The 25,032-nt window shown below is 33.1% G+C and overlaps 1 protein-coding gene across 1 annotated transcript; it reads left to right on the forward strand.

Annotated features, from left to right (window-relative positions):
• The first annotated feature begins 9,000 nt into the window (after positions 1–9,000).
• Positions 9,001–11,082, forward strand: LOC105791098 (zinc finger protein CONSTANS-LIKE 16). The gene is made up of 2 exons (XM_012619005.2): positions 9,001–10,251; positions 10,411–11,082. The coding sequence occupies exons 1-2, from the start codon at positions 9,256–9,258 to the stop codon at positions 10,669–10,671; spliced, it is 1,257 nt and encodes a 418-aa protein (XP_012474459.1). The 5' UTR covers positions 9,001–9,255; the 3' UTR covers positions 10,672–11,082.
• The last annotated feature ends 13,950 nt before the right edge of the window (positions 11,083–25,032 follow it).

Raw genomic sequence — 25,032 nt, forward strand, 5'->3', positions numbered from 1 at the left:
ACCTTTGTGTTTACAAGTTCAAACCTTTTACAAGTTCAAGCCTCATCATGGGTAGATAATTGATGCATCAGCTAGCAGAACATTGAATAATAAGACACCTGGGGCAGCCCAAGAATTTATTGAGGAGATGTCACTTAATAACTATTAGTGGAAAGTTATGAGAACGAAGCCTACTAAGGTTGCTGGTGTTTTTAATATATATGCGGTTGCTATGTTGGCGAGTCAGGTGAAAGCGCTGAGTAAAAAGATTGATGGTTTGAGTTACAGTAAATAGGTGAATCTAGTAATGCAATACGATGCGATTGGAGTGGGGATGATCAATCCAGAATGTTTGCCCTTCAAGTTTAACATAGAGCATGAGCAAGTCGATTTTATGGGTAATAATTTTAAACCTCAAAATAACCCCTACATCAATAATTATAATCCGGGATGGAGAAATTATTCAAATTTTTCTTTGGGTGGTCAAGGAAATCAAGGGTCACTGAAACAACTTTGAGGAATCAACAGACATCTATTCAGAGCCTCGAGAATCTGATTAGTCAACTTGCTAATTTTTTTTTTGGAGAGACAACAAGGCAGTTTACCTAATAACATTGAAACCAACCTAAAGGAGCAAGTCCACACAATCATTATATGAAGTGGAACGGTGTTAGCTAAGTCTGAAAAGAAGCTGAATCTAAAAGCTGTTGAGAAAAATGATAGGGTTGAGGAATGCAATAAAGAGCATAAGCTAGTGATAAGAGAATACAAACAACCAATTCTATAACCGGAAAACTTGAAGAGAGACCACATGAATGAACAACATGGTAAATTTCTTGAACTTTTGAAAAAAATTACATATTAACTTACCTTTTGTCGAAGCCCTTTCAAAAATGCCCAAGTATATAAAATTTTTAAAGGAGAGTATATAAATTTGATGCATAATTTACTCATGAGTTTATTAAATCCTATACACATCACAAGTTCCACAAGTTTGTAAGCTCAACAATGAAACATACAATCTTATCATGTAATAAAACACATAATAGTAACATATCAAATATTCCTTTTATTCATCACATTACCAATTTTCATTACTCATCCAAATCAAAACATTATGCCAAAATCTTCCATTTCATCTTTCATGATCACATAACATTTCATATAATTAAGCTCATTTGTTTAAGTATTTATTACCCATTGAACCAAATGAAACAACATCGGATACACGGGAACCATGCTTGTAACACCCCAAACCCGGTCTAAACGTTATGACCGAATCTAGCAATGTCACATTGTAACATCCCTTACCCGTCTTCGACGCCGGAATAGGGTACGAGGCATTACTAGAAGACATAGATTTGCATACATATTAAACCAAGTTACAAAATTTCATCCGAACTAAAACTTTTAAATTATTAATGTGCTTTTATAATTCTTTACAACATATCCTCGAAATATTATATTCATAACAAATAGGGCCTACGAGACGCGATATTTACTCATGTAATTCAAAGCTTCATTTCCATTTCATTCAATTCACAATTTCTCATGTTCACAATTCAAATCAATTTCTCAATCCAATATATATATTTCAATCATCTAAGAATATAATTCAAGTTACACGAACTTACTTGGCTAAATTGCGAAAAACCAAAATTTAAGGATATTTTAGTAATTTTCTATTTTCCTTCAATTTCCACTCAATCTTGATATAAATTAATATTCCATTCAATTTATTAATTTAAATAATAAAACAATTCATTTCATGCAATTTGGTCACTTTTTGACATTTTACAAATTTACCTTAAAATATTAATTTTATTCAATTTAGTCCCTGAACTTAAAACATGCAAATTAGCCATTTTAATGAAAACTCATGCTAGTTGGATAATCATATATTTTCCTTCTCCTCCTCTCCATTACACATCCTTAATGTATATAACATGCTTATATGTAACATTATCTATAATTTCACTATTTATTTTTTGTTCATTCAAAGCTCTCCACTTGATTCATTGTCACAAAATTATTTATATCTTGAGCTATGTAACTCCTAATTGAGATCCGTTAATTTTATCTAGAGCCATACTCACATATATTCTTAATATAAAATTTTCATAATTTTTGGTTTAGCCAATAAGTACAGTTTATTCTTTAAAGTCATCCATGTTCGGCGATTCGACCCTTATTCACTAAAAATTAATTATCTCCTTGTACAGGATTTGGATGATGTTCTCGTTTGTTTCTTTTAAAATATAATTATTAAGGATTTTAATCATATAAATTATAAGTCATAATAATATTTTTACAATTTTTAATGATTTTCCAAAGTCAGAACAGGGGAACCCAAATTCATTTTGACCTTGTCTCACAAAATTTATTATATCTCATAATTTGAAATTCCATTGATTACACCATTTCTTCTATGAGAAACTAGGCTTAATAAGATTTAATTCCATATTTTTTCATCCTATAATTCGATTTCCATAATTTATGGTGATTTTTGAAGTTAGTCTCTTCTTTGTTGTCCAAAACTGTTTTAGTGCAAAATGTTGATTACTAAGTTTATAACTTCCTTATTCAATTTTTCTATAATATTTTCCATCACTTTCTCTTATTTCCATTCACTAATATATCAAGAACATAAGAATTCATTTAAGAGAACTCTACTATAACATCATTTCCATGCTTTTTCAATAATAATGACTTAAAAATATATTGAAATCTTGATGTTCTTACCTTGTCCTATTGATTTCAATCTTTAACTTGATTTTCTCTCTCCTCCAGCTTCTATTTCTTGAATCTAACTTGATATTCTAGCTCCCCATTGTCTCCTTATTATCTTTTTCTCTTGATGGATATGAAAATTCTTTTGATTTCTAAGTGAAAATGGCGATATTTTTGTGAAAGGACCAAATTGTAAAGAAAAGAAAGTTTCTTTCTTTCTTTTCTCTTCATACGTTGGATGCATGGGAAGAAGATGAAGATTCTTCATCTTTCCTTCCATATATATACTAAATAGAATAATAATAAAATAATAAAATATCATTTAAAAATCAAATTAAAATATTAATAAACTAATATTTATTTAATTAATTAATCTAAAATATCACCAACATCATCCTTGCCTTCTAGATTTCTCTCTCTTCTAATTGACCATTTTGCCCTTTATAATCTTTAAAAATTTCATCCTTGAGTCATCACTTAATTTGATAAAATTGTGATTTAGTCCCTCAAAATTCTTCACATTTTCAATTTAGTCCTAATTCATCCATTTTCCTTAGTTTCTAGATTATTCCAACCTTAAAATATTTACAATATTGGTCCTTCAATTTTTTTGTATTTACATTTTAACCCTTCAAATTTTGAGTACTTACTATTGGGCAACGAAACTTTTCTCACTTTTGCGATTTAATCCTTTCTTGAATTAATATGTCATAATATAATTCCCAATGTTGCCATAACTCAAAATTTCCCTTTTTTTCACTTTATTTCCTTATTTTACTATCAAGGATACCTACTTTCTTACTGTAGTAACTTTTGGGGTATTACAGTAGTAATTTTCGGGATACTACATTTCCCTCCCCCTTAAAATAAATTTCGTCCTCGAAATTTCCTTGTTTTATTTTGATCATGAAGTTCATCATTTCTATATTCTTTCAATTATCCTTTTCTATCTATTCTTATCACTAACATTTCTATTTTTTATATCATTTTGTACTTCCTTTTCAATAATATTCTTCTTTTTACTTAACCGAGCTCTTATTTCCTCTCTTTCCACTTAACTAGAAGTCCTTTCTTCATTTAATTTTCTTAAAATCATCTCTATAATTCTATAGTTCCCTACGCACATATTTACCTAGCTTAGTATTTGTATTCATTCTCTATCCTTTCATTCCACAATTTATTTTTAATTCAATATTTCAAACATGAATCAAAGGTAAACCTTTACCTTGTAGCGAAAATTATTTATCTTTTTTTTAGCAGAGGCCCCAGTAGATTAGACAGAACACTTAGGATATACGAAACTGATACGAATGTGCATTTTTATGCATTATTAAACAGAAAGCACTAAAGTGTTATTTAGAGAACATAAATGTGCTAATAATCGGATAGCACTAGCGTGCTATTAATCAGAGAGTGTGCTAGGATCCTTTAATGATATACCACTAATATCCTAGTAGTTCTAATCTCATCTACTTGGGAAAATTATATCATGCATGCATATCACTTTTACACTTTTCGCATAATGCTTTTACATCCTTTACAATTTAATCCTTGTACCAATAATCTGTATATTTATAACTTCTCTATCTTTAATATATGTATTATATTTCAAAATTCATTATTCATTCGTAATTTACTAATAATCCATATCATGTACTTCACATATCACATTTACATGTTTTGCAATTTAGTCATCAGCACAATATTTCTTTTAGCAAAACAATATACTTTCTAAATATGCATGCAAAAGCAACAATAACCACCATAAACCCACTGCACCAACAGGACTTTCGTCTAACATTATAATTAGCTAACATTCTCACAACATAAGAACTCTATCAGAACTGAACAATTACACATACATATCTCTGAGGATAAAAGAATCCAGAAAAGATCATCATGTTCATTTCGACTGTAACCTTTACACACAGACATCTTTACCACTTAATTATCATTTCTCTGACTAATTATGTTATCACGAACCTCACTTTATTCCACTCAGTAAAAAAAATTCCAGTTAATACATATTTTCTTTTAGGTATCATACCTGAATATTTTGTCTCATCAAATTTAACTTCTTCTTATTTACTCTCTTACTTGTTTACTTACTTGCTTGCTTAAACAACTCATGATTATAACTTACTCCTTCCTTGCTGAAATTCTTTTCTCAACTGATAACTGAAATATTCTTAATCCTTATACTTACCTGAATCTGTTTATTTTACTTTTATCTGAACATTCATGTAACATAATTTATTTACTACCTCGTTGAATCACTTGGAATACTAAGGATACTCAGGACTCCTGTCTGATAATAACATGCCAAAGCCATGTCCCAGACATGGTCTTACATGAGATGTTTCCTGTACTGCCAATGCCATATCCCAGATATGGTCTTACATGGGAGTTCTCATATCGATGCCCATGCCATGTCCCAGACATGGTCTTACGGGGGACCTCTCATCATGATGCCAACGCCATGTCCCAAACTTGGTCTTACATGAGACCTCTCATCTCGGTGCCAACGCCATGTCCCAGACATGGTCTTACATGGGACCTCTCATCTCAGTGCCAATGCCATGTCCCAGACATGGTCTTACATGGGACCTCTCATAATCTCAATGATGCTAATGCCATGTCCCAGACATGGTCTTACACTGGCTCACATATCGATATCGATGCCATATCTCAGATATGGTCTTACATGGAAATCACATATCACATGTTGCCATGGTCCAACCATGGTCTTTTCCGCCAATTCATCACATATCACTAAACGAAAGTACTCATTCCTGTGTTCTACTCAATTTGATCTTTCAATTTAATTTTTATACTATTATAATATTCATGGTTCAATAGCAAAGACATAAAACAAACATCATATTATTTCTAATTTAACAATGAAACATAAGATTCTATCATATAAACATACTGATTACACTTATTCAAGCAAGTGTACATAAACATACATTCCATCTATTTGTGTATATTTACTTACCATATATACTTAATCAAATATGTTGAGCACATAACATCAAATGCGCGCCAAGCAAACACGGATGAGCATACCACCATATAAACTTTCATTTTATTCTACGTTTCTACATTTCTCAACTCATGGTTGTCTTACTTCATACGTTAACACATACTTATCATGAATTTTCTATTCATACCTTTCTAAATTTCGTTTCATCATAAACACATTTCAATCACCTCAACATAATTCTTCTTTCAGCATTATTGGAAGCAACTCGGTTAGAAGTCATCTCTGTCTTACAAAACAATTTCGTTGGAGTCGAAAGATATTACATTATCACGAGTAATAATATGGCATGTATAGCTAAACTCACATACGCTATGTTAGTCTGAGAACCGACTAAACCATAGCTCTGATACCACTAAATGTAACACCCCAAACCCAGTCTAAACGTTATGACCGAATCTAACGATGTCACAATGCTCACACAAAGTGTGCTGGTATCAGTAACTATAACCATATCTATAATGCTCACACGAGCTGTGGGTCAGGAGGTTAAGCTACACGATGTTGCTCACACAAGCTGTGGAGAATTCATAACAAATGCAAGACCTTAGCCATTGGTAGGACATCCGAGACCAGCACTTGAAACCGTATAATCCATAATGACATGTCATTTGTATCCTAGGTATTGATAGGGTTCAAACGAGACACTTTACATATCCTTATCCTTAAACTTCATTTCCGTTATAACATTTCATACTCACATACTTGTAATCCACATTATCAACAATTTCATCAATTTATTACTGTGGCAATTTAATCCAATTTAGCATATAGCACACACTAATCATTTAAGTTACCTAGAATAATTATTCATTTACACTTAACATTCCACAAGAAATAAATTAACTATTATATGAACTTACCTCGACGAAAACAATTGCAAAAACAAAGCCGATGACTAGTCCGATACTTTAGCTTTTTCACGGTTTACGTCTGATTGGCCCGTTTCTTTATCTAAATAATAATTTTCATTCAATTAAATAATTCAAATAGCTTATATAATTAATTAAAGCCTATAACCCTTATCAATATGAATTTACAAAATTACCCTCACATTTTAACCTTTATGCAGTTTAGCCCCTAAACTCGAAACTTACAAATTAATCAAAATTACTTAAAATTCAGGCTACCCCAATTTCCTAAAGTTCTTAATCAACCCATATTTATCACCATTTCAAAATATTACCATGGAATTTTACTAATTTAACAAATAAATCCTTAAACATTGAAATTACTAAAAATCACTTAACAAAATATTTCTATTTAGCTATTAAAAGCAAGAATCTAACAAATGAATTCACAAGAACACCTAACTCATTCATGGTATGTCCCTAAAATTTTAACAGTTTTATGAATTGACCCCTAGGTTAGCTAGATTAAGTTAAAACGACCACAAAAACATAAAAATCATTAAAAACATACCTCAAATTTACTCACATACGAAGAAGAACTCTAGCCGAACCTCCAAGCCATTCCTTCAATGGTGTATTTGGGTAAAAGAAAGAATAAAAGAGATGATAGTTCTTTTTCTTTTGTTTAATTTGTTTTAGTTTATTTTAGCTAATTACCATTTTACCCTTGATAATTTAACTAACAAATAACAAAACCTTATCCATGAATGTCCACTACCTATATGCATGGTATATTTACCTATTAAGTCTATTAAATTACATTTCTATGTCAATCAACACTTTAACTAATAAATATTAACTTTTGCAGCCTTTACAATTTAGCCCTTTTTACTTAATTAACTATTTAAATGTTAAAATTTATTAACCAAATTTATATATGACTCTAATAAGTACTTGTAAATATTAAATAAATAATATTTACTGACTCATTTTTTTGGAATTGTGGTCTCGAAACCATTGTTTCTGACACCACTAAAAACGGGTTGTTACAGTGTGGTTCCTGTAGCTTGCTTCGATGCTCCAGTTTTTGCTCCTTTTTCTCCTAAGTGCTCTATCAAGCATTAAAACATGAAGTTAAAGGATTAGGAGCAAAAAATTCACAATTAACATCGAATAATTATCCAAAAACGCATTAAGAATGAGGTTAAAATATATTACTTTTAGCACTTATCAGGTCTTCAGGGAAACTGGATGTGACACGAAATGCTTGCAGACGATGTTACCGATAGCGTTTTTGCTTCATCACTCAGGATGACAACCAGGAACAGTTTCAGCATTGGCCCAACACTTGCTCTTTGCCTTTGAATTGAAGAATCTTGGCCTCTCTTCATCACCATTGCTATTGCAAAAATGACGAGGTGAAGGTGAAGAACTCATCTTTCCACTGGAGAATGATTGATGCCGATGTTGATGGTGCATAGATAAACAGAGATTTGAAGAAAGGTGGTGGAGGGAAGTGTTCTGATGGTGCTTGATCAAAGCTCCGATAGCTGTAGATGACAACGGTTAGGGTTCATCCGGAGGAAGAAGAAAAAATAAAAAGAAGACAAGGAAATTAAGAAGAAGAAAGGAAAATCGGGAAAAAGAAAGAAAAAAATGGAAAAAAATGGAAATAGCTTTTTAAAACAATTTATTGATTTTTAATATATTTTTTAGATTATGATATCATAATGATGTAATTAATGTCACGTGTCATAATCTTATTCTACCACTTGTTCTAAGCTTAACGACATTACAAAAAGTATCAATTTAGTTAACAAAAACATTTGGATATCAATTTGAGACAAAAAATATAAGGGGACAAATTTAAGTACTAATTTTATATTTAAATCTAAAAATAATAAATTTACATAACATTATACCATTCATAATATATTTCTTAGATAACATTTTGAAAATAATATAATTAAACTAAATCTTAGTTAAAGATTAAAAAAAAACACTAAATTCAGTTTGAACTTGAATAGTAGCGGATGTGACAGTGCGAGTGATGGGCAGAGTGAGAAAGAGGGCAGCCACTTGAGGATGGAAAGCAACCTCCACACGTCAGGAGGGGACCGCTCCCTTCAAATACAGTCTTAATCGAGATTTCAGAATTCAGACAGAAATCAGAAAACCGCATCCTCTCCTCCCCTGGTAGGACCACAGGGAATCCTTCGGTTTCACAATTAACCAATGGGAATTCAGGAATTAGGATGGACTTGAAAATTTCAGCCAATAAACACTGAGATAATCCCCAATTTCTGGGTCCCAAAAAAGCACAAGTGTAAGTTTGAAACTTGGCAAGCCACCGAAAAGCGCATGGACAGCTACATACTCCCCTCAACTCTGCAGCAGAAAACCCAAAAGGTTTTAGGGTCGGTTACATTTAACAACTTACCTCTCAACCTCCACCCCCAATTATTGAACAATGGGCTCCTCAAAATAAATAGATGCAATTAACCCCTTATTCCTTTGTAAAGTCACTTTGCTTTCTCAGCTTGTTTCTTTCTTTTGTTGAGTAGAACTAATTAATTCTAACTTCAGCTAAGCCTGTTCGATCGTTGTTAACGGCTTTATACTTCTACTTATTATTTCTGTCTATTCAATCCAATGATTACTGACAAGAAAGCAGCGAATGTCATGGGAGGCAAGACGGCTAGAGCCTGTGATGGTTGTTTGCAGAAGCGTGCACGTTGGTATTGTGCGGATGATGATGCCTTTCTTTGCCAAGGTTGTGACACATCAGTCCACTCTGCTAATCAGTTAGCCAGCAGACATGAAAGGGTTAGTCTTCAAACTGCATCCTCTAATTTCAATGCTTCGATGCACAGTACTATTGATCAAGATGCTCCACCGGCATGGCACCAAGGTTTCACTCGAAAGGCAAGAACAGCAAGGCAAAACAAGCCCATGTTGGGGCAACAAAAAGGTGAGGGGACCGTATTGGCTTTGAATCCTATTGATCCTTTTGTTCCTGAGGTTGGTAGTGAAGAAGGGTCAGTTGATGAAAACGAAGAGCAGCTGCTTTGCAGAGTCCCAGTATTCGACCCTTTTTCTGAAGAATTATGTAATATGGTAACAAGTGATTGTGATGAAGTTGCCACGCCAAATGAAGATGGGAATTTAGTTGTTGATGGTTATGAACATGAAAGAACATATGAGTTGGATGATAGTTTGCATGGCTTTTTACCGTCAGATTTGGATCTTGCCAATTTTGCAGCCGACGTTGAGAGCTTGCTAGGAGTTAGACTTGATGAAGATTCTTGTGATATCAAAAAAATTGAATCGTTAGACTGCACAGATGAAAATGGAAGCGAGCTATTTCATGAACGCAAAATAATGAAAGTTGAAGAGGAAGAAGAAGTGGAAGGTATAACAGCTTGTTTCTGTGAATCTGCTTTTGAGGTGACAAGAGCATCCTTAAACTGGACTTTTGATTATGACTCACTCATTATTACTGAGGAGGAAGAGAAGGAGATTCCAGTGGCGAAGACGAAGAGGAACAAGTTGCTGAGGCTGAACTATGAGTCAGTGATCACTGCTTGGGCCAGCCAAGGCTCTCGGACAACAGGAACCCGACCAGAACTCAACCCGGATGACTTCATGGTACTGTATATATATATATACTTGCACTAGCACAATTCATAGTTCTAATTGATACTTGGCCAATATTTAAACCTTGTGATCATAAAGTTTCCAATTTCAATCCATGCAGTAGTTGATTATATGTGCTTAATTAAGTATCTGCAATCCTTGGCACTTCAGGGTTCATATCCTAAAGATGAGCATCACCAGAATGGAGGCATAGGAGGAATAAACAGGCCGGTAAGAGCAAACAACACAGATGGAGAAAGGGAAGCAAGGGTATCAAGGTACAGAGAGAAGCGAAGGACAAGACTGTTTTCGAAGAAGATAAGGTATGAAGTGAGGAAGTTAAATGCGGAGAAAAGGCCTAGAATGAAAGGCAGGTTCGTTAAGAGGACCTCCTTTGTGGGACTGGGGACTGCTTTTCCTTATACCAACTAATTAGTAACTGCCAAATCTTACTGTTGTTTCTTTGCAAAGAACTGGCAGGAGGAGTTGCTTAGCCAATACACACATAACATTGGCTAAACCCTTAAATTAATAAATATCCTTAGGTAGTTCTAGTTGGAACTATACTACTATTGTCTTCCTAACCTACGGTTGAAGCTCAAGCTACGACGCTAATTAATCGAATATGAAGTTTGTGGCCTTTTTCCATCTCTTTGGATAAACGAAGGGTTTTGTTTCACTTCTCCAGATTACCAGGGGCACTTGTTTATATTAATTTCACAGATCACAGATCAATCTTGTAGGTGTAGTAGTTTAATATTGACTTGTGGTATCCACACCTTTCCATTTTCTGTAAAATATTTTACAGTTCTACTATATAAGATTGAATATATTGTTATTTCACCCTTCATCTTGCATGAATTAGATGAATAACTTTTATATTTCCTTAAAATCTGTGAATTAAAAATTTTAAGTGGGTTTGCGAAAAATATTTTTATTTGTATTTTTTATATTTGTTTCATGAAAAGAGGTTTTGTCAACATAAAATAATTTTTTAATTGACTTTTTTAGAAAAACGTAAATTATTTTTGGAAAATAATTTTTATGCTTAAATTTATATAAAAACTAATCTTCTTCCTCACATGCACGTGTTTATAGTTTTCAAATAAAAGATAAAGAAATGAAAAAAAATGTGGTTGCATCAAACATTCATAAACTATAAACTTTAATTTAATTATTCTCGAACTTTGAAACGTTCTAATTACATCTTAAACTATCGATGTTATATCAATTCTTTTGTTACTAAAACCATTAAATGACACATTAAATCTTATATAGTTAAATTTTAAAAAATTTAAATAAATACAACGTTGTCACATAACTTTTAAAAGTACAAACTACAAATAAAATTAAATTAAAAAAAGAGTGAACAACAAAGCTTCGTAAAAGCTTGAAACCTTAAAACTAAGATTTTTGAAATATCTATTTTACAATATTCATTTTTATTAAAATTTTTATTTTAAATTATGTCACAAAAGGTCTAACATGTCGTTTAACAATAAATCAATGATTTTAATAATGAAAGGATCCAATTAATATAACTTCAATAGTTTAGGGATGTAATTAGAATGAATTAAAGTTTAAGAGCCAATTTAAAATGAAGGTCATAGTTTGGGGATGTCGGTGCAATTAACTCAAATAAAAATATACTATTGCAAAGTGAAGCTCTCACGTTAGACTATATAATTATAAGGTTTCATTAAAATCATTGTCAAGAATCTCTCCACGAAAAAACAAGATACAAAATAAAATATTGTAGATTATATATAGTAAACTAATACTTAATACCAAGAGACGATATCATCATTGAACGTCATTGTTTGAAATTTAGTTCTCTGAAATAAATTATGTAACACTCTATACTCGATTCAGTTGTCCGGCCCGAGCTATAAGGCATTACGACAATAATCTTTACACATTATTCATAATTTCAATCAAATTCAATCATTTCCATGCATTTCAATCAATTTTGGACCTAACTCGAGCTTATGGAATATTTAAAACAAACCGGGATAAATTCATGATTAAATTGAAACTTATACGAAATTTTGAGTAAAAAGTGCGTAAATAGGGGGTCACACGACCATGTGACTAGGCCATGTGACAAAGGCCAGCCCATGTAGCCCCACATGCTCGTGTGCCCAGACTGTGTACAATTTGAAAATAGGGTCACACGGCCGTGTCGCCAGGCCGTTTAACTAACTAATGCCATGTGAAAAATCTTGCACCTAAAAATCATAAGAGACACGGCTGTGTGGGGTGACCATGTGTATCACACGATTGTCACACCTCAAAATTGGGCTTAGAAGTTTTAGGAGTATTCTAAGAATTTTGGCTTAGATGAGTTCAGAATTTCATAAGTTGGGTAATCGATAATGTTTTTGACAATGGTTTTCATAAAATTAAGTTCATTATTCAAAACGAGTTTTAAATGTCTTCAATTTAGTAAATAGTACTGATTTGTAAAGGTGTCAATAGTGGGAGTCTCTATGAAGTAAATAAACCAAAATTTTAGAATCAACCTAATAAACCCTAATTCCAGTTTGCTTTCAGGTTAAAATTTTCTCTTCTTTTTGCTTGTGACGTTTTTGCTCTCCTCTTGCTCTTCTAAGTGAATTTGAACTTTGATTCTTAAATCTCTTTGATTTCCATTAGACTTTAACCTTAAACCTCTATTAAAACCAAGCAAGTCACTCAAAAGCTACATCATCTTCTTCATCTTCTCCAAAACGTGGATTTTTTGGGTTGTGTCAAAATCACTATTTTCTGCATTCAAGGTAATTAATCACCTTCCTATTAGTTTTAAATGTTATTTAGTTCTTTAAATCAAATTATTAGCTTGTAAAACGCATGATTTAGGTAAAAGCCGAAATTATGGTCATTAATGGTAGATTTTAGATTTGTGGATAAAAACTTGATTTTAAAGTGTTTTTCAACTTGTTTTAACATAATTAGAATCTTTCTAAAGATAATTTGAAGTTCCATTAAGAAATTCTTAAGTTTTAATGAATTCTCATTCTAAAGGCCAAAACTTGTCAAAATATTTTGATACCTTAAAACGTGTAGTTTTGAGCTGTTTAAAAGTTTGAAATTAGTCGTAGATGAACATGTAAGTTAGCAGAAGTCATTTCGTGTGAAAATATTAAGTGTAGGTTGAGATATTTGAATCTAAAGTTTCTATGTTAAAAGTTTTGGTTAAAAGCTAATGTAGTTTAGGCTTGTGCTTGTGACTATTTTAATGAGTTGATGGTTGTTTGGTTGATGGTGTATCTGTATGGTTTGTCTTGTTGAAGCGTCGATGTCAGTAGGACTTTCAACGAGTAGAGATAAAGGCAAGGAAAAGCTTACCTAAGCTTTCAGCTTTCGGCAAAAGCGTGCAATTTGATAAGTGTGCTGGAATAATCACTCGCAAGCAAATCGCTGTGTATTGGGGAATTTAGAAGTAGCCTAAACCCCTACTCTAAATTCCGATTGTAAGTGTTCTCACATTTATGACAGAATAGGTTGTATGTATGTTGGAGAAATTGAGATTGTGGACTTATGAATATAAATGTAATGCTAGAATATATGTCATGAACATCAGATGACTGTTGTGTATGTGATTATGAGGGTATGCTAAACATGTCATGTGACAGAGATTATAAAGTGGTATGAATGTGTATGTGCAATGAAAATGTGCAGAAAAATCAATACGTAATTATGTGTTTTTATTATAGATATTTTGGCCTTGTGATTTAATGAGACCGTTGGATATAGTTGGCATGACATATGTAACAGCTCGATTTTGGGCCTAGTCGGAGCAGTGGTTTCGGGACCACAAACCTGACAAGGAAAAATTTATTTTTCTTATATTTTTATGGTCTACGATTTCACGGAATGATTTTGTGAAAATTTCGTTCGAAAATTTCGACGTTTGAGCACTCAATTTAGTCAAAAGGACTAAATTGTAAAAAGTGAAAAAGTTGAGTTCTACATGTTAGAGGTGTTCAATTGTTATGAAACTTTAAATTGGTGGTCCTTATATGGTAATTAGACCATTGGTTAAGTTGGTAGACAAAAATGGGCATGAGATAAGTGAAATAGGAAATTTTTAAGTTAGGGGCAATTTGGTAATCTAGTAATTAAAATGAATTAAAAGGGAAAGAGATGGCAAATTGTGCTCATCTTCTTCATTTGGACGAAATCAGCAAGGGGGGAAGCCATTTTTACGGTTTTCAAGCTTCCAAGCTCCATAGTAAGTGATTCTAAGCCCCGTTTTTAATGTTCTTTACGTTTTTAGAGTCCCGGTAAACTGATTTTGCTTATTCTAGCAATAATTTAATCTAGAGTTTATATTTGGAAAAATGCCCATATGTGAAATGTGTTTATTTTGATGTTTTATGGTAGAATATGAAGCTAGAAATTATGTTAAGCAACTTTTGCTAAGCGATTTTGAGTGAAAACGAGTAAAACGACATAATCGATAAAAATGCTAAATGTTCATAAGTAAGTGTTAGAGTGGGAATTTGATGTTTCCATAGAAGGGAAAAATATTAAGCATGTCATAATACATAAGAATAAGGGATGAAGTTTAATTTACGAGCTTTGGGGCAAAAGTGTAAATATGCAAAAGTTTAGGGGCAAACTTATAATTTTGCCAAAGTTTGATTCAATGACTGTTTTGATAAACGTGAGTACTAAATAAGTTAAATGTGTTATTATAGATCAAGAAAGAAGTGGAATCGACCTTGACCGGAGAAAAGAAAAGATTAAAGACTAAATTGCTCAATTTTTATATTGTTGCATCAAAGTAAGTTATGTGTAAATAATAGTTATATTTTTATAAATTGTGAATTATATTTGATATGTGAATTAATATTGAATGTGGAAGGAAAATTATTCATGAATTATTCAAGTGATAAAGTGTTTAAAATAAAGTGTTAAGTGTAAATTCCTGGTTTAACTTAGGAATAGAAGTGGATACAAGTGACATGTCACTAGAGATCGATGTTCAGATGTTACAGTGAGTCCCGGTCTTGGGTTTTCTAGCATGTGTTGCAGACACCTGACAGCTTGTATGAGCAGGCCCGTGGACATTTCCAGTGTTATTGATCAGTGGTAGCTTCGGCTACATATCAATGGTAGCTTCGGCTACATTTCAATGGTAGCTTCGGGTACATATCAGTGGTAGCTTCGACTACATTTCAGTGGTAGCTTCGGCTACATTTCAATGTGGCACTTATGTGCTAATTCTCTACGATTCATGTATATTCAGTGTTCAACGGAAATTGACTAAGTGAAAATACATGAGATCATTTAACGATTAAGTGTAATTGAATAATGAATATATGTGTGGAATTGAATTGAATATTGACTTGAAAATGGAAAAGTGAATTTTGAATTGAATAGTGATTAAAAGTGAAAAAGTAGAACTAGCAACAAAACAGTTTTGGACAGTAACAATAGTGTGACTTTGAAAAATCACCACAAATTGTGTAAATTGAATTAGAGAGTTAATAAGATATGAAATGAAATCTTAAGGAGTCTATTTTTACATAAAAGATACAGAGAAAGAAAAATAGTTATAAATTTTGAGATATTTGAATTTTAGTGAGGTAGGGTCAGATTGATTTTGGAATCCCCTGTTCTGACTTTGGAAAATAATTAAAAATTGTACAAAAATTATTATGAGTTATAATTTATATTCTTAGAATCATTAATGAGTATATTTTCAAAGGGAACAAACGTAAATATCATCCAAGTTCTGTACAATGAGATAATTCATTTTCAGTGAAGAGAGGTTAGAGATGTTGAGCAGTGAAACAGGGGTAACTTTAAAAAATAAACTGTACTAATTGGCCAAGTCAAAAATTCTGAAAATTTTATGGTAAGAATACATGTGAGTATAGTTTCAAGGGAAATTAACTGATCTTAATTTGGAGCTCTGTAGCTTCGGATAAAAATGATTTAGTGACTCTGACTAAAATAGACAACTTTGAATTTAAATATAAGTGAATAGTGAAATTATGTATAATGCTATTTAAGCATGTTTTATACATAAAGGATGTGGAATGGAGAGGAGGAGGAAAATAAAATGTATGAAAGAATTGTGTATAATGGCCATATGCCCAATTATAATCAGTAAATGTTAAATTGAATGGTAAATACGTATTGGTACTGAAGGAACTATTGCGGTATTGAAAAGCAATTGATCAAATGTTTAAGAAATTTAGTCATGACATATATATATATATATATGTGATAATAATGATATATGGATGATTATATCATTGAGTTGCATTGATTAATTCGGTTTATGTGATGGAAATATCAAGAACATTTGTCTTTGATACGTGATGATCATGGTTTAAGCTCATATGGGAAAATAAAGTTTCATAATATGAGAGTGTGGTATTGAAATATATATATATTGGATTGAGAAATTGATTTGAATTGTGAACATGAAAGATTGTAAATTGAATAAAATGGAAATGGAGCTTTGAATTACATTAGTAAGTATCGGGTCTCGTAAGCCCTATTTGTTATGAATATAATATTTTGAGGATATGTTGTAAAGAATTATAAAAGCATGTTAAAAATTTGAAGAGTTTAAATTTGAATGAAATTTTGTAACTCGGTTTAATACGTTTACATGTGTAAGTGTTCTAGTAATGCCTCATACCCTATTTCGGAGTTGAATACGGGTAAGGGGTGTTACACCATGTGATTATGAGTACTCATTTACATGTGTTGTGATATTAGGGCACTAAGGCCCAGGGATAGGACTCGAAGTGATAAGGGAACGTGAGCCAAGCTCCATTCATCAAGATATGTATGTGTGGTGTGTTAGAGAGTGTTAGCTATACGCTTCACTTATATGATATGACCGACTCAATGAGTCTATGTGTGGTGTGGTGGAGATCCGTGTATCCGATGTGTGGTAATAAAGTCCACTTTATGTTTCTTCCTCTTAGGAGCCAATCTATCATAATTTGTACTTGTAGGTGATTCTTGTGATTAAATGGATGATTATGGGTGTATATATGAAATTTTATGCAAGTCGTATGTGTTAAACAATATGCTATATGTTTCCTTGATATCGCTAGATGACTTGTTTGCACAAGTTGTTACTCTAAGCATTCAATGAGCTTGTCAAGCTCACCCACTCCATTTTTACCATTATAAATACTTAGTGCTGGTGTGAGCGGTGTGGCCATCGAGGGATTGATCCAAGCAATTCTTTAGTCGTTATAGTAGGTGTTATTAATTATTCTTGAGTATATAAGTTAATGCAATGGGATAGATGTTTATATTGGTTTTGTTGAGTATATTTTGGATTAATTGTTTGTATTTAAATATGTTTAGAAGCTTTTGGAGTGGGACATGGTATTTTGGGCTATTGTTTTAGTTGTTTTGATGCTTATTTGATTAAATGAATGAAATATGATGTTTAAGAATAAGTTTGAGTGATTTAAGTGCTCATATATGCTGATTTTTTGTAATTATAAGTAGGGGTATCGATATATAGGTTTAAAAAATGATACCTATGTATTCACGAAAGTGCAGGGGGTCAAAATACGAAATTGGTATCGATTTCATGGCCTGAGTATCGATACTCAAGGTGTAATTATCGATACCCTGAGAGAGGTACCGGTATTTTCTGATAAGTTTGGTTTCAGGTGGAAAACAGGGAGCTATTTTGGTATCGATTTTCCCATGTGGTATCGATACCACTAAGAAAAAAAATATCGGTACCTACGTACCCTTTTTGGAAAATTTTGCTATGAGGCCCCAATGTTTGATAAATGCTCAAATTAAGTTTGAATGTTTCATGTTTGCTCGACTAAGTTTCAAATTGAGTTTGCATGACTCGTAATTGGCTTCTAAGTACTATCTTTTAAAGCAATTAAGAATATGCATGTTCACTTAACAAAATGTAGTCCTGATGAATAAGAAATGAGACAGTGATGTAACATCCTAGTATTCGGGCTCGATGGTCGGGCTAAGTTTAGGGTGTTACAACGGCCATGTGGCAACCCGTGTCGCACGCTATGTGCACCCAAAATGACCCCTAATGCAAGCCAATTCATTAACCATTTCTTAGGCACTTAGCCAAGCCATTTCCAATCATTTTCACGTGTTTAAAACACATTCAAACATACCTAAAACATACCAAATTCATTCAACCTATGTGCCTAACCAATATGCCCTCATTGGCACCACAATTCAAATACAATCTAAATTCCTATTCAAAGATCACAAGTTCTTACCATATAAACATGTTAAACTCCCAATTCATCCATTCCATTCACATCTAATGAACCAAACATCAAACCATTTTCATAAGCCATATAGCAAATGGTCAAAAACACTTATATAGACATTCCATTGCTATCACATACCATAATCAACCAAAATACTAATTGAGATTCACATCAATTAACACATCTCATACTTCAATTGACACAAAGCATATTCATAATGCTTATAACATATATATACCAAAACCCTATTTACATGCCACTTATAACCGGACCAAAGTGAACCATTAGTTATAGATTAAGTTGTCAGATAGTGTGATCTCCAAAAGCAATCCAATCGACAACTCTTATTTGATGATCTACAAGAAGAAAAAAAAACAAAATGAGGTAAGTTTGCGTAAAGCTTAGTAAGTTCGTAATAAACTTTAACTTTAACCTATCCTAAAGGGTGTAACTTAAACATTTTGCAATTAAAATTCATAAGCAAGGTTATGAGTTCATTATTAACCTATACATATCACAAGTCTTACAAGGTTAGTGAGCTCACATATATGAAACTTATAACTTTATCATGTCATAAAACATATACAAGTAAACACATTTGATAGACCATTCATTCAACATTTATTCATTTAACAATTCACATTTCTATTTCAAGTGTTCATTTCAATGTCCCTTTTTACATATTATCCATTAAACATTTCATATAACACTTCATATAATTATTTCCATATAACCGATTCATATAATTATTTCATTTATCTATTTCCGTATAACTGATTCATATAATCATTTCAGTATATCTATTTCTATATAACCAATTCTTATGATCATTTCACATAACCAATTCATATAACCATTTCAAAGTGTTAACCTTAACACAACATAATTCAACAATTCCAAGTCAGTAAACAACAATATATGGATATTCAGAATTCATAAAAGAATTCAATATACAAGAATTCAATATATAGAGATATATGTGTCATGTTACCAGTTTGAGCTAAACCAATGACAACACAAAAGAAATATAGCCTGGTCAGGGCTATGTAAACATGTAATGTTACCAGTCCAGGCTAAACCTTTAAAATGACAATAGATTACCAATCCAGGCTAAATTTGTGTCACATTTATATCAAATTTCTCAACAAATGCTGGAGCTTGGTCCAAAACAAGAATCATTCTGAAACCTTGTATATGGTACTTTTACTCGTTCCATTGGAAATATTTCAGAAATCCAGTTTATTACTATAAAGTTCGATTTTCAATTCCAAAAATATATATAATTAACAACAATTAATAACAAATTTGAAACTTAGAAGGTAGTATGAACTTACTCACTCAAAACGACTATAAACACGGCACTGAAATCTATTCTGCTAATTTTCCTTTCCCATGATTATTATCTGATTGATTTGTTTCTTGATATAGAACCACAAATGATCACCAAAGTTTCAAGCTCTCCATGGTGTTTTTGTTCCTCCATTTCAAAAATCTCAAGGAAGATGATGACCTTTTATTTTATGTTTTTAAGTTTTATTTTTAATTAAAATTAACTTTAACATATAATTATTAAAAAAAAAACTAACACAAGCAGTCCATCATCTTTTAAAAATGGTTATTTTCCTTTTAAATCATTAAACCATTATTAAATAGATTATTTGATTAATAAAATTTAATAGAGAATATTTTATGATTTTTATGATTTAGTCCTTTTCTTTAATTAACTAATTAAACTTTAAAATTTTTGGACCAAATTTCAATACACCTATATAATCGTTCTGTAAATATTAAAAAATATTTACAGGCTCAATTTACTGAAATGAGGTCTCGATACCTCATTTTGCAAAGCCACTTGACTCTAGGGACAATCACTTATACTTAACTATTCATTCAATTTGCAAAAATTATTAAACCAAATTTCAATATAATATTATAACTGACTCGTAAATATTAAATAATAGTATTTACGGACTCACTCATCAAATTTGTGGTTCCGAAACCACTGTTTCCACTACCATTGAAAAACGGGTTGTTACAAATTACATCAATTGTAAAATAAAAATTAAATAAAAAACGATCAACTAAAATTGAATTAATAAATGCCAACAACCTCTTGGCCTAATGGCAAAAGTATTATGTTGTACGCATATAAACTAGAGTTCGATCCTAAGCAATTCCATACCCCACCCCCAATTATTAAAAAAATTAATACATACTACAATTAAAAATAATTTAGAAATAACATTATATTACATCATCATCAATTAAAAACTAGGAATGATATCTTTAGAGCTAAATTTTAATTTTAATTGGTATATAACTTTAATATCAATTAAGTAATAATTAATACATAAAATCTTTTACTATATTTTAGGTTTAGAATTTTATTCAAATTAAAACTAAATTGTCTATTTTTTAATTGAGCTACTATAATTAAAATAAATAAAATTTTCATATATTTTAATTAATAATAAATTAAATTATCATATTGTGTATTTTTGCTTAGAATTATATTCAAATTAAAACTCAATTAATAATAATTTTAATTTTTTTGTAATTAATAATTTTAAATTAAATTACCTACAAAAAATTATAAATTAAATTATAATTATTCTTATCGTTAGTTTAGTAATATGATAAGAAAAATAGAATATTCTTGTCAATTCAAAAGTTTCTCTAAACTTGCCCTTTTATATAATAAATATAGATTAACTTGAATTAAGCCTAATATTAGGGGCAATTTACCAATAAAAGCCCTTTTTTTCAAAAATTACCGAAATGGGCCCATTATTTTATTATTTACCGGAATGGTCTAAAAATCGCGAAATCGCGTCCACGTCAGCGCGATGTCAGTGCACGCACCAGGACATCGCGTCCATGTCACTAACATCACGCTGACGTGTACGCGATTTTGCAGTTTTTCCCATATTAGGTTTTTTTTTGGCTTTTAGGGTTTAGTGTTCAAGCTTTTTAGGATTTTAGGGTCCTGGAAGAAATAATTTCGAGTTGACGTTTTTGATAAAATAATATAAAATCGCTTCTAGCAGGATGGTATTTGAGAAGATTTTGTGAAATCGTGCCATCGTGGACGCGCTTTTGCTACAGTAGGTCACGGAAGAAATATTTATTTTTTTGACGTTTCTGAGCAAATAGTATAAAATCGCTTCTAGCAGGATGGTATTTGAGAAGAATTTTTGAAATCGCGCCCTCGTGGACCCGCTTTTGCTACAGTAGGTCACGGAAGAAATAATTATTTTTTTGACGTTTCTGAGCAAATAGTATAAAATCGCTTCTAGCAGGATGCTATTTGAGAAAAATTTGTGAAATTGCGGCCTCGTCAGCGCGCTTTTGCTACAGTAGGTCATGTAAGAAATATTTTTTTTTGACGATTCTGAGCAAATAATATAAGATCATTTCTACCAGGATGCTATTTGAGAAGAATTTGTGAAATCGCGCCCTCGTGGACGCGATTTTGCTACAGTAGCATGTTTGGGCTGAGGCTATAAATTAGGCAGAAAATGTTCTCAGAATGCATAAGTCACAGCAGAAACAATTTAGAGAGGCTAAGAAGGTTAGAGTTTCAAATATGAGGGAACGTATTAGTGTTGTTATTTACTACGATGGTGAGGTTTGCCACACCGAGAATGGTGTTGTTTTTTGTCAGAGAATACGGTGCGACTAGTTTTTAACCAGAACATAGATTTGACAGAACTTCGTAAAAGGATTAGGCGTAAAATTTTTGGAACGATGCCAATGAAAGTTCTGTCTATCACGTATCGATTTTGTTCTTCTGTTGATCCGGTGACATATGACTCGTTCGACATAAAAAGTGCTCGTAGCTTGGAGGCAATGGTGCAGACTCATCTTGCTAGTGGAGCAGCTTATATTGAGTTATATGTACAATTTACATCGCCAACTGATGTACCAGCGACCGATGTTCGAGATGTATACACCACCCCCGGCCGACACTCAGTCAGAGGGTTACAAAATACGGAACAGCCCATGTTCGGTAGTGGTGTCAATTGCACATCCCCTGCAAGACACTCTGTCGGTGGATGGGACATGTACATCAGTGGCTAGATGTTTGATGTTGGAAATACGTACTGGGGAGCGGTATCAAGTTCTAGCGGGTGGCAATCTACATCCAATTGGGGACGTTATCAAATGCCCAGAAGAAGGGATGATGTACTCCCTACGACGTCAACCGGTGAGGGTACCTCGTACACTGCAGATGATTGTGGGTTAGAAGATGACTAGGATGTGGATCCACCTCGAGAGACCGGGTCGGATGGTGCAGAAGTTGGCTTATTTTCTGAACCGGAGCCTATTCCAACAGAGGCTGAAGATGCTGACAGGAGTTCAGATGAGGAAGAAAATCCACGATTCAGAGCATAATCAGCTCCAGCCTACATGCATAATGTCGATCTGTCTGCAGATGATGCGTTAGAGTTTCCAGATCTACCACACCGGTTGTCTGATCGTACAAGTTTGGGGGGTAGGTTTCAGTGAACTTGAAGTTGGTAATCAATTTACCAACAAGGATAGTTTTATTGGTGCTTTGAAACAACATAGCATCAAAAACGGCGTTAACTACCATGTCGTTAAATCAAAATCTGATAAGTTTGAGGCGAAGTGTGAAGTGCAAGACGGCACATGTTCATGGAAAATCTACACCTCGTTAAGGAAAATGACAGGGTTGTGGTAGATAAAAAAGTACAAAGGTCCACATACATGTGCTGCAGGTATAGTATTGACTGTATCTGAATAATACTTTTATTATGCAATTATTAATTATTTAATGTACTCCCTTTGTAGGTGTTTCACAAGATTATCCGAAAATGGATTCAGCTATGTTAGCTAGCTTGATACTGCCCACGATAAAGTAGATCCTAGGACTTCAGTGTCGGTGTTAGTTGCCAATATCCGTAGCCAAATGGGGTACACGCCCTCTTACCGCAAGGCTTGGATAGCTAAGCAAAAGGCGTTGGAGAAGATGCATAGTGGGTGGCACGTCTCATATAATGAAATATGGCAGTGGTATCAGCTGCTAGAGAGATACGTCCCCAGTGCCATCACAGACCTTGAAACGGAACATACGTACTACAACGGTCGATTGCTACGTGGATGCCAAGTGTTCAAACGCCTGTTTTGGACCTTTAAGCAATGCCGAGATGCATTTCCATACTGCAAGCCGTTGGTACAAATTGACGGTACCTTCATGTTCGGTAGGTATACTCATCGGCTATTGCTTACAGTGGCACAGGATGGCGGTGGGAGAATTCTTCCAATTGCTTTTGCAATAACACCGGGGGAGTTGTTTGATGACTGGGATTTCTTTCTCTCTAGGTTAAGGAGGCATGTGTGCCCCCAACCTGATATCTGTGTTATTTCAGATCGGGGCGCCGGTATACTAGCTGCATTTGATCGAGAGGGAAGCTTATGGCAGCGCACACACCATAGATATTGCCTAAGACACGTTGCTTCAAACTACTACAGGCAATATCCATCTAAGAGCAAACGACGACAAGTGACCAACATGGGTATTTAGTCTATATCTGTGTTATTTCGTTTGTCAATTTGAATTAGTTTTATTGGTGGAAGTGGTATAAATTATTCGCTATGATATTATATTGGCAGGGTATGAAATAAATAAAGATCGTTTTCACGAGATGTTGGTAATTTTACAATCCCAAAATGGCGAAGGGGTGGACTACCTTTGTAACATACGTTTCGAACAGTGGGCACAAGCATACGACGACGGCCTATGATATGGCCATATGACGTTGAACCTGGCAGAATGCATAAATTCTATTCTTAAAGGAACGCGCCATCTACTGATAACATCGGTTGTGCGAGAGACATATTTTCGTTTGGCGGCGCTATTTCCAAAGCGAGCAACAAGTTATGCAGGTCAGATACAAGGAGGCCATGTATGGTGCAGTAAGGTAGTTCAAGAAATTAACAAGGCTAAGGCAAGGGCAAACACCATGCAAACAGTGTGTCACGATCGAGACAATTCATGGTTTCGCGTGACAGAGTTTGACAGACCGCACCAAGGTGTTGTTGGCGGCAATATCGTGTACACTTACGAAATAGGACTTGTGACTATGGGATGTTTGATGCACTTCGGTATCCATGCGCTCATGTTATTGCAGCTTGTCAGAAACTCCGTCTGGATCCGATGAGTTATGTGGACGAAGTGTACAAATTAGAAAACATGTACAACGTATGGAGACACGTTTTCCCACTGGTCCCAGATGAACGTAAGTGGCCGCCTGTATCTCTTGCTCCTTTTAAGCTGTTACCGGATAAAGAATTATGTCGCAAACCAAAGGGTCGACCTTGCTCGACTAGATTACGTAACAATATGGATATCTGAGAAACAGCCAGTCAAACGAAGTTGTGCAGATGGTGTAGGAATCCAGACCATACTAGTCGATCATGCCCTAATCGCAATAGTTGAATGTAATTGTAAAAAAATTAAGTTTGTGAAATTATTAATTGATAAATTGTATTAAGTCAAAAAATTGTATTAATGGTTAGTAAAATT

This window comes from Gossypium raimondii, chromosome 8 (genome assembly GCF_025698545.1).
Source record: "Gossypium raimondii isolate GPD5lz chromosome 8, ASM2569854v1, whole genome shotgun sequence".
Taxonomy (NCBI): domain Eukaryota; kingdom Viridiplantae; phylum Streptophyta; class Magnoliopsida; order Malvales; family Malvaceae; genus Gossypium; species Gossypium raimondii.

Excerpts from the sequence above, each read along its gene's own strand:
- LOC105791098 (XM_012619005.2), top strand. The coding sequence starts at position 9,256 with ATGATTACTGACAAGAAAGCAGCGAATGTCATGGGAGGCAAGACGGCT. Across the intron at positions 10,252-10,410 it reads TCAACCCGGATGACTTCATG|GGTTCATATCCTAAAGATGA; the intron begins GTACTGTATATA and ends TTGGCACTTCAG.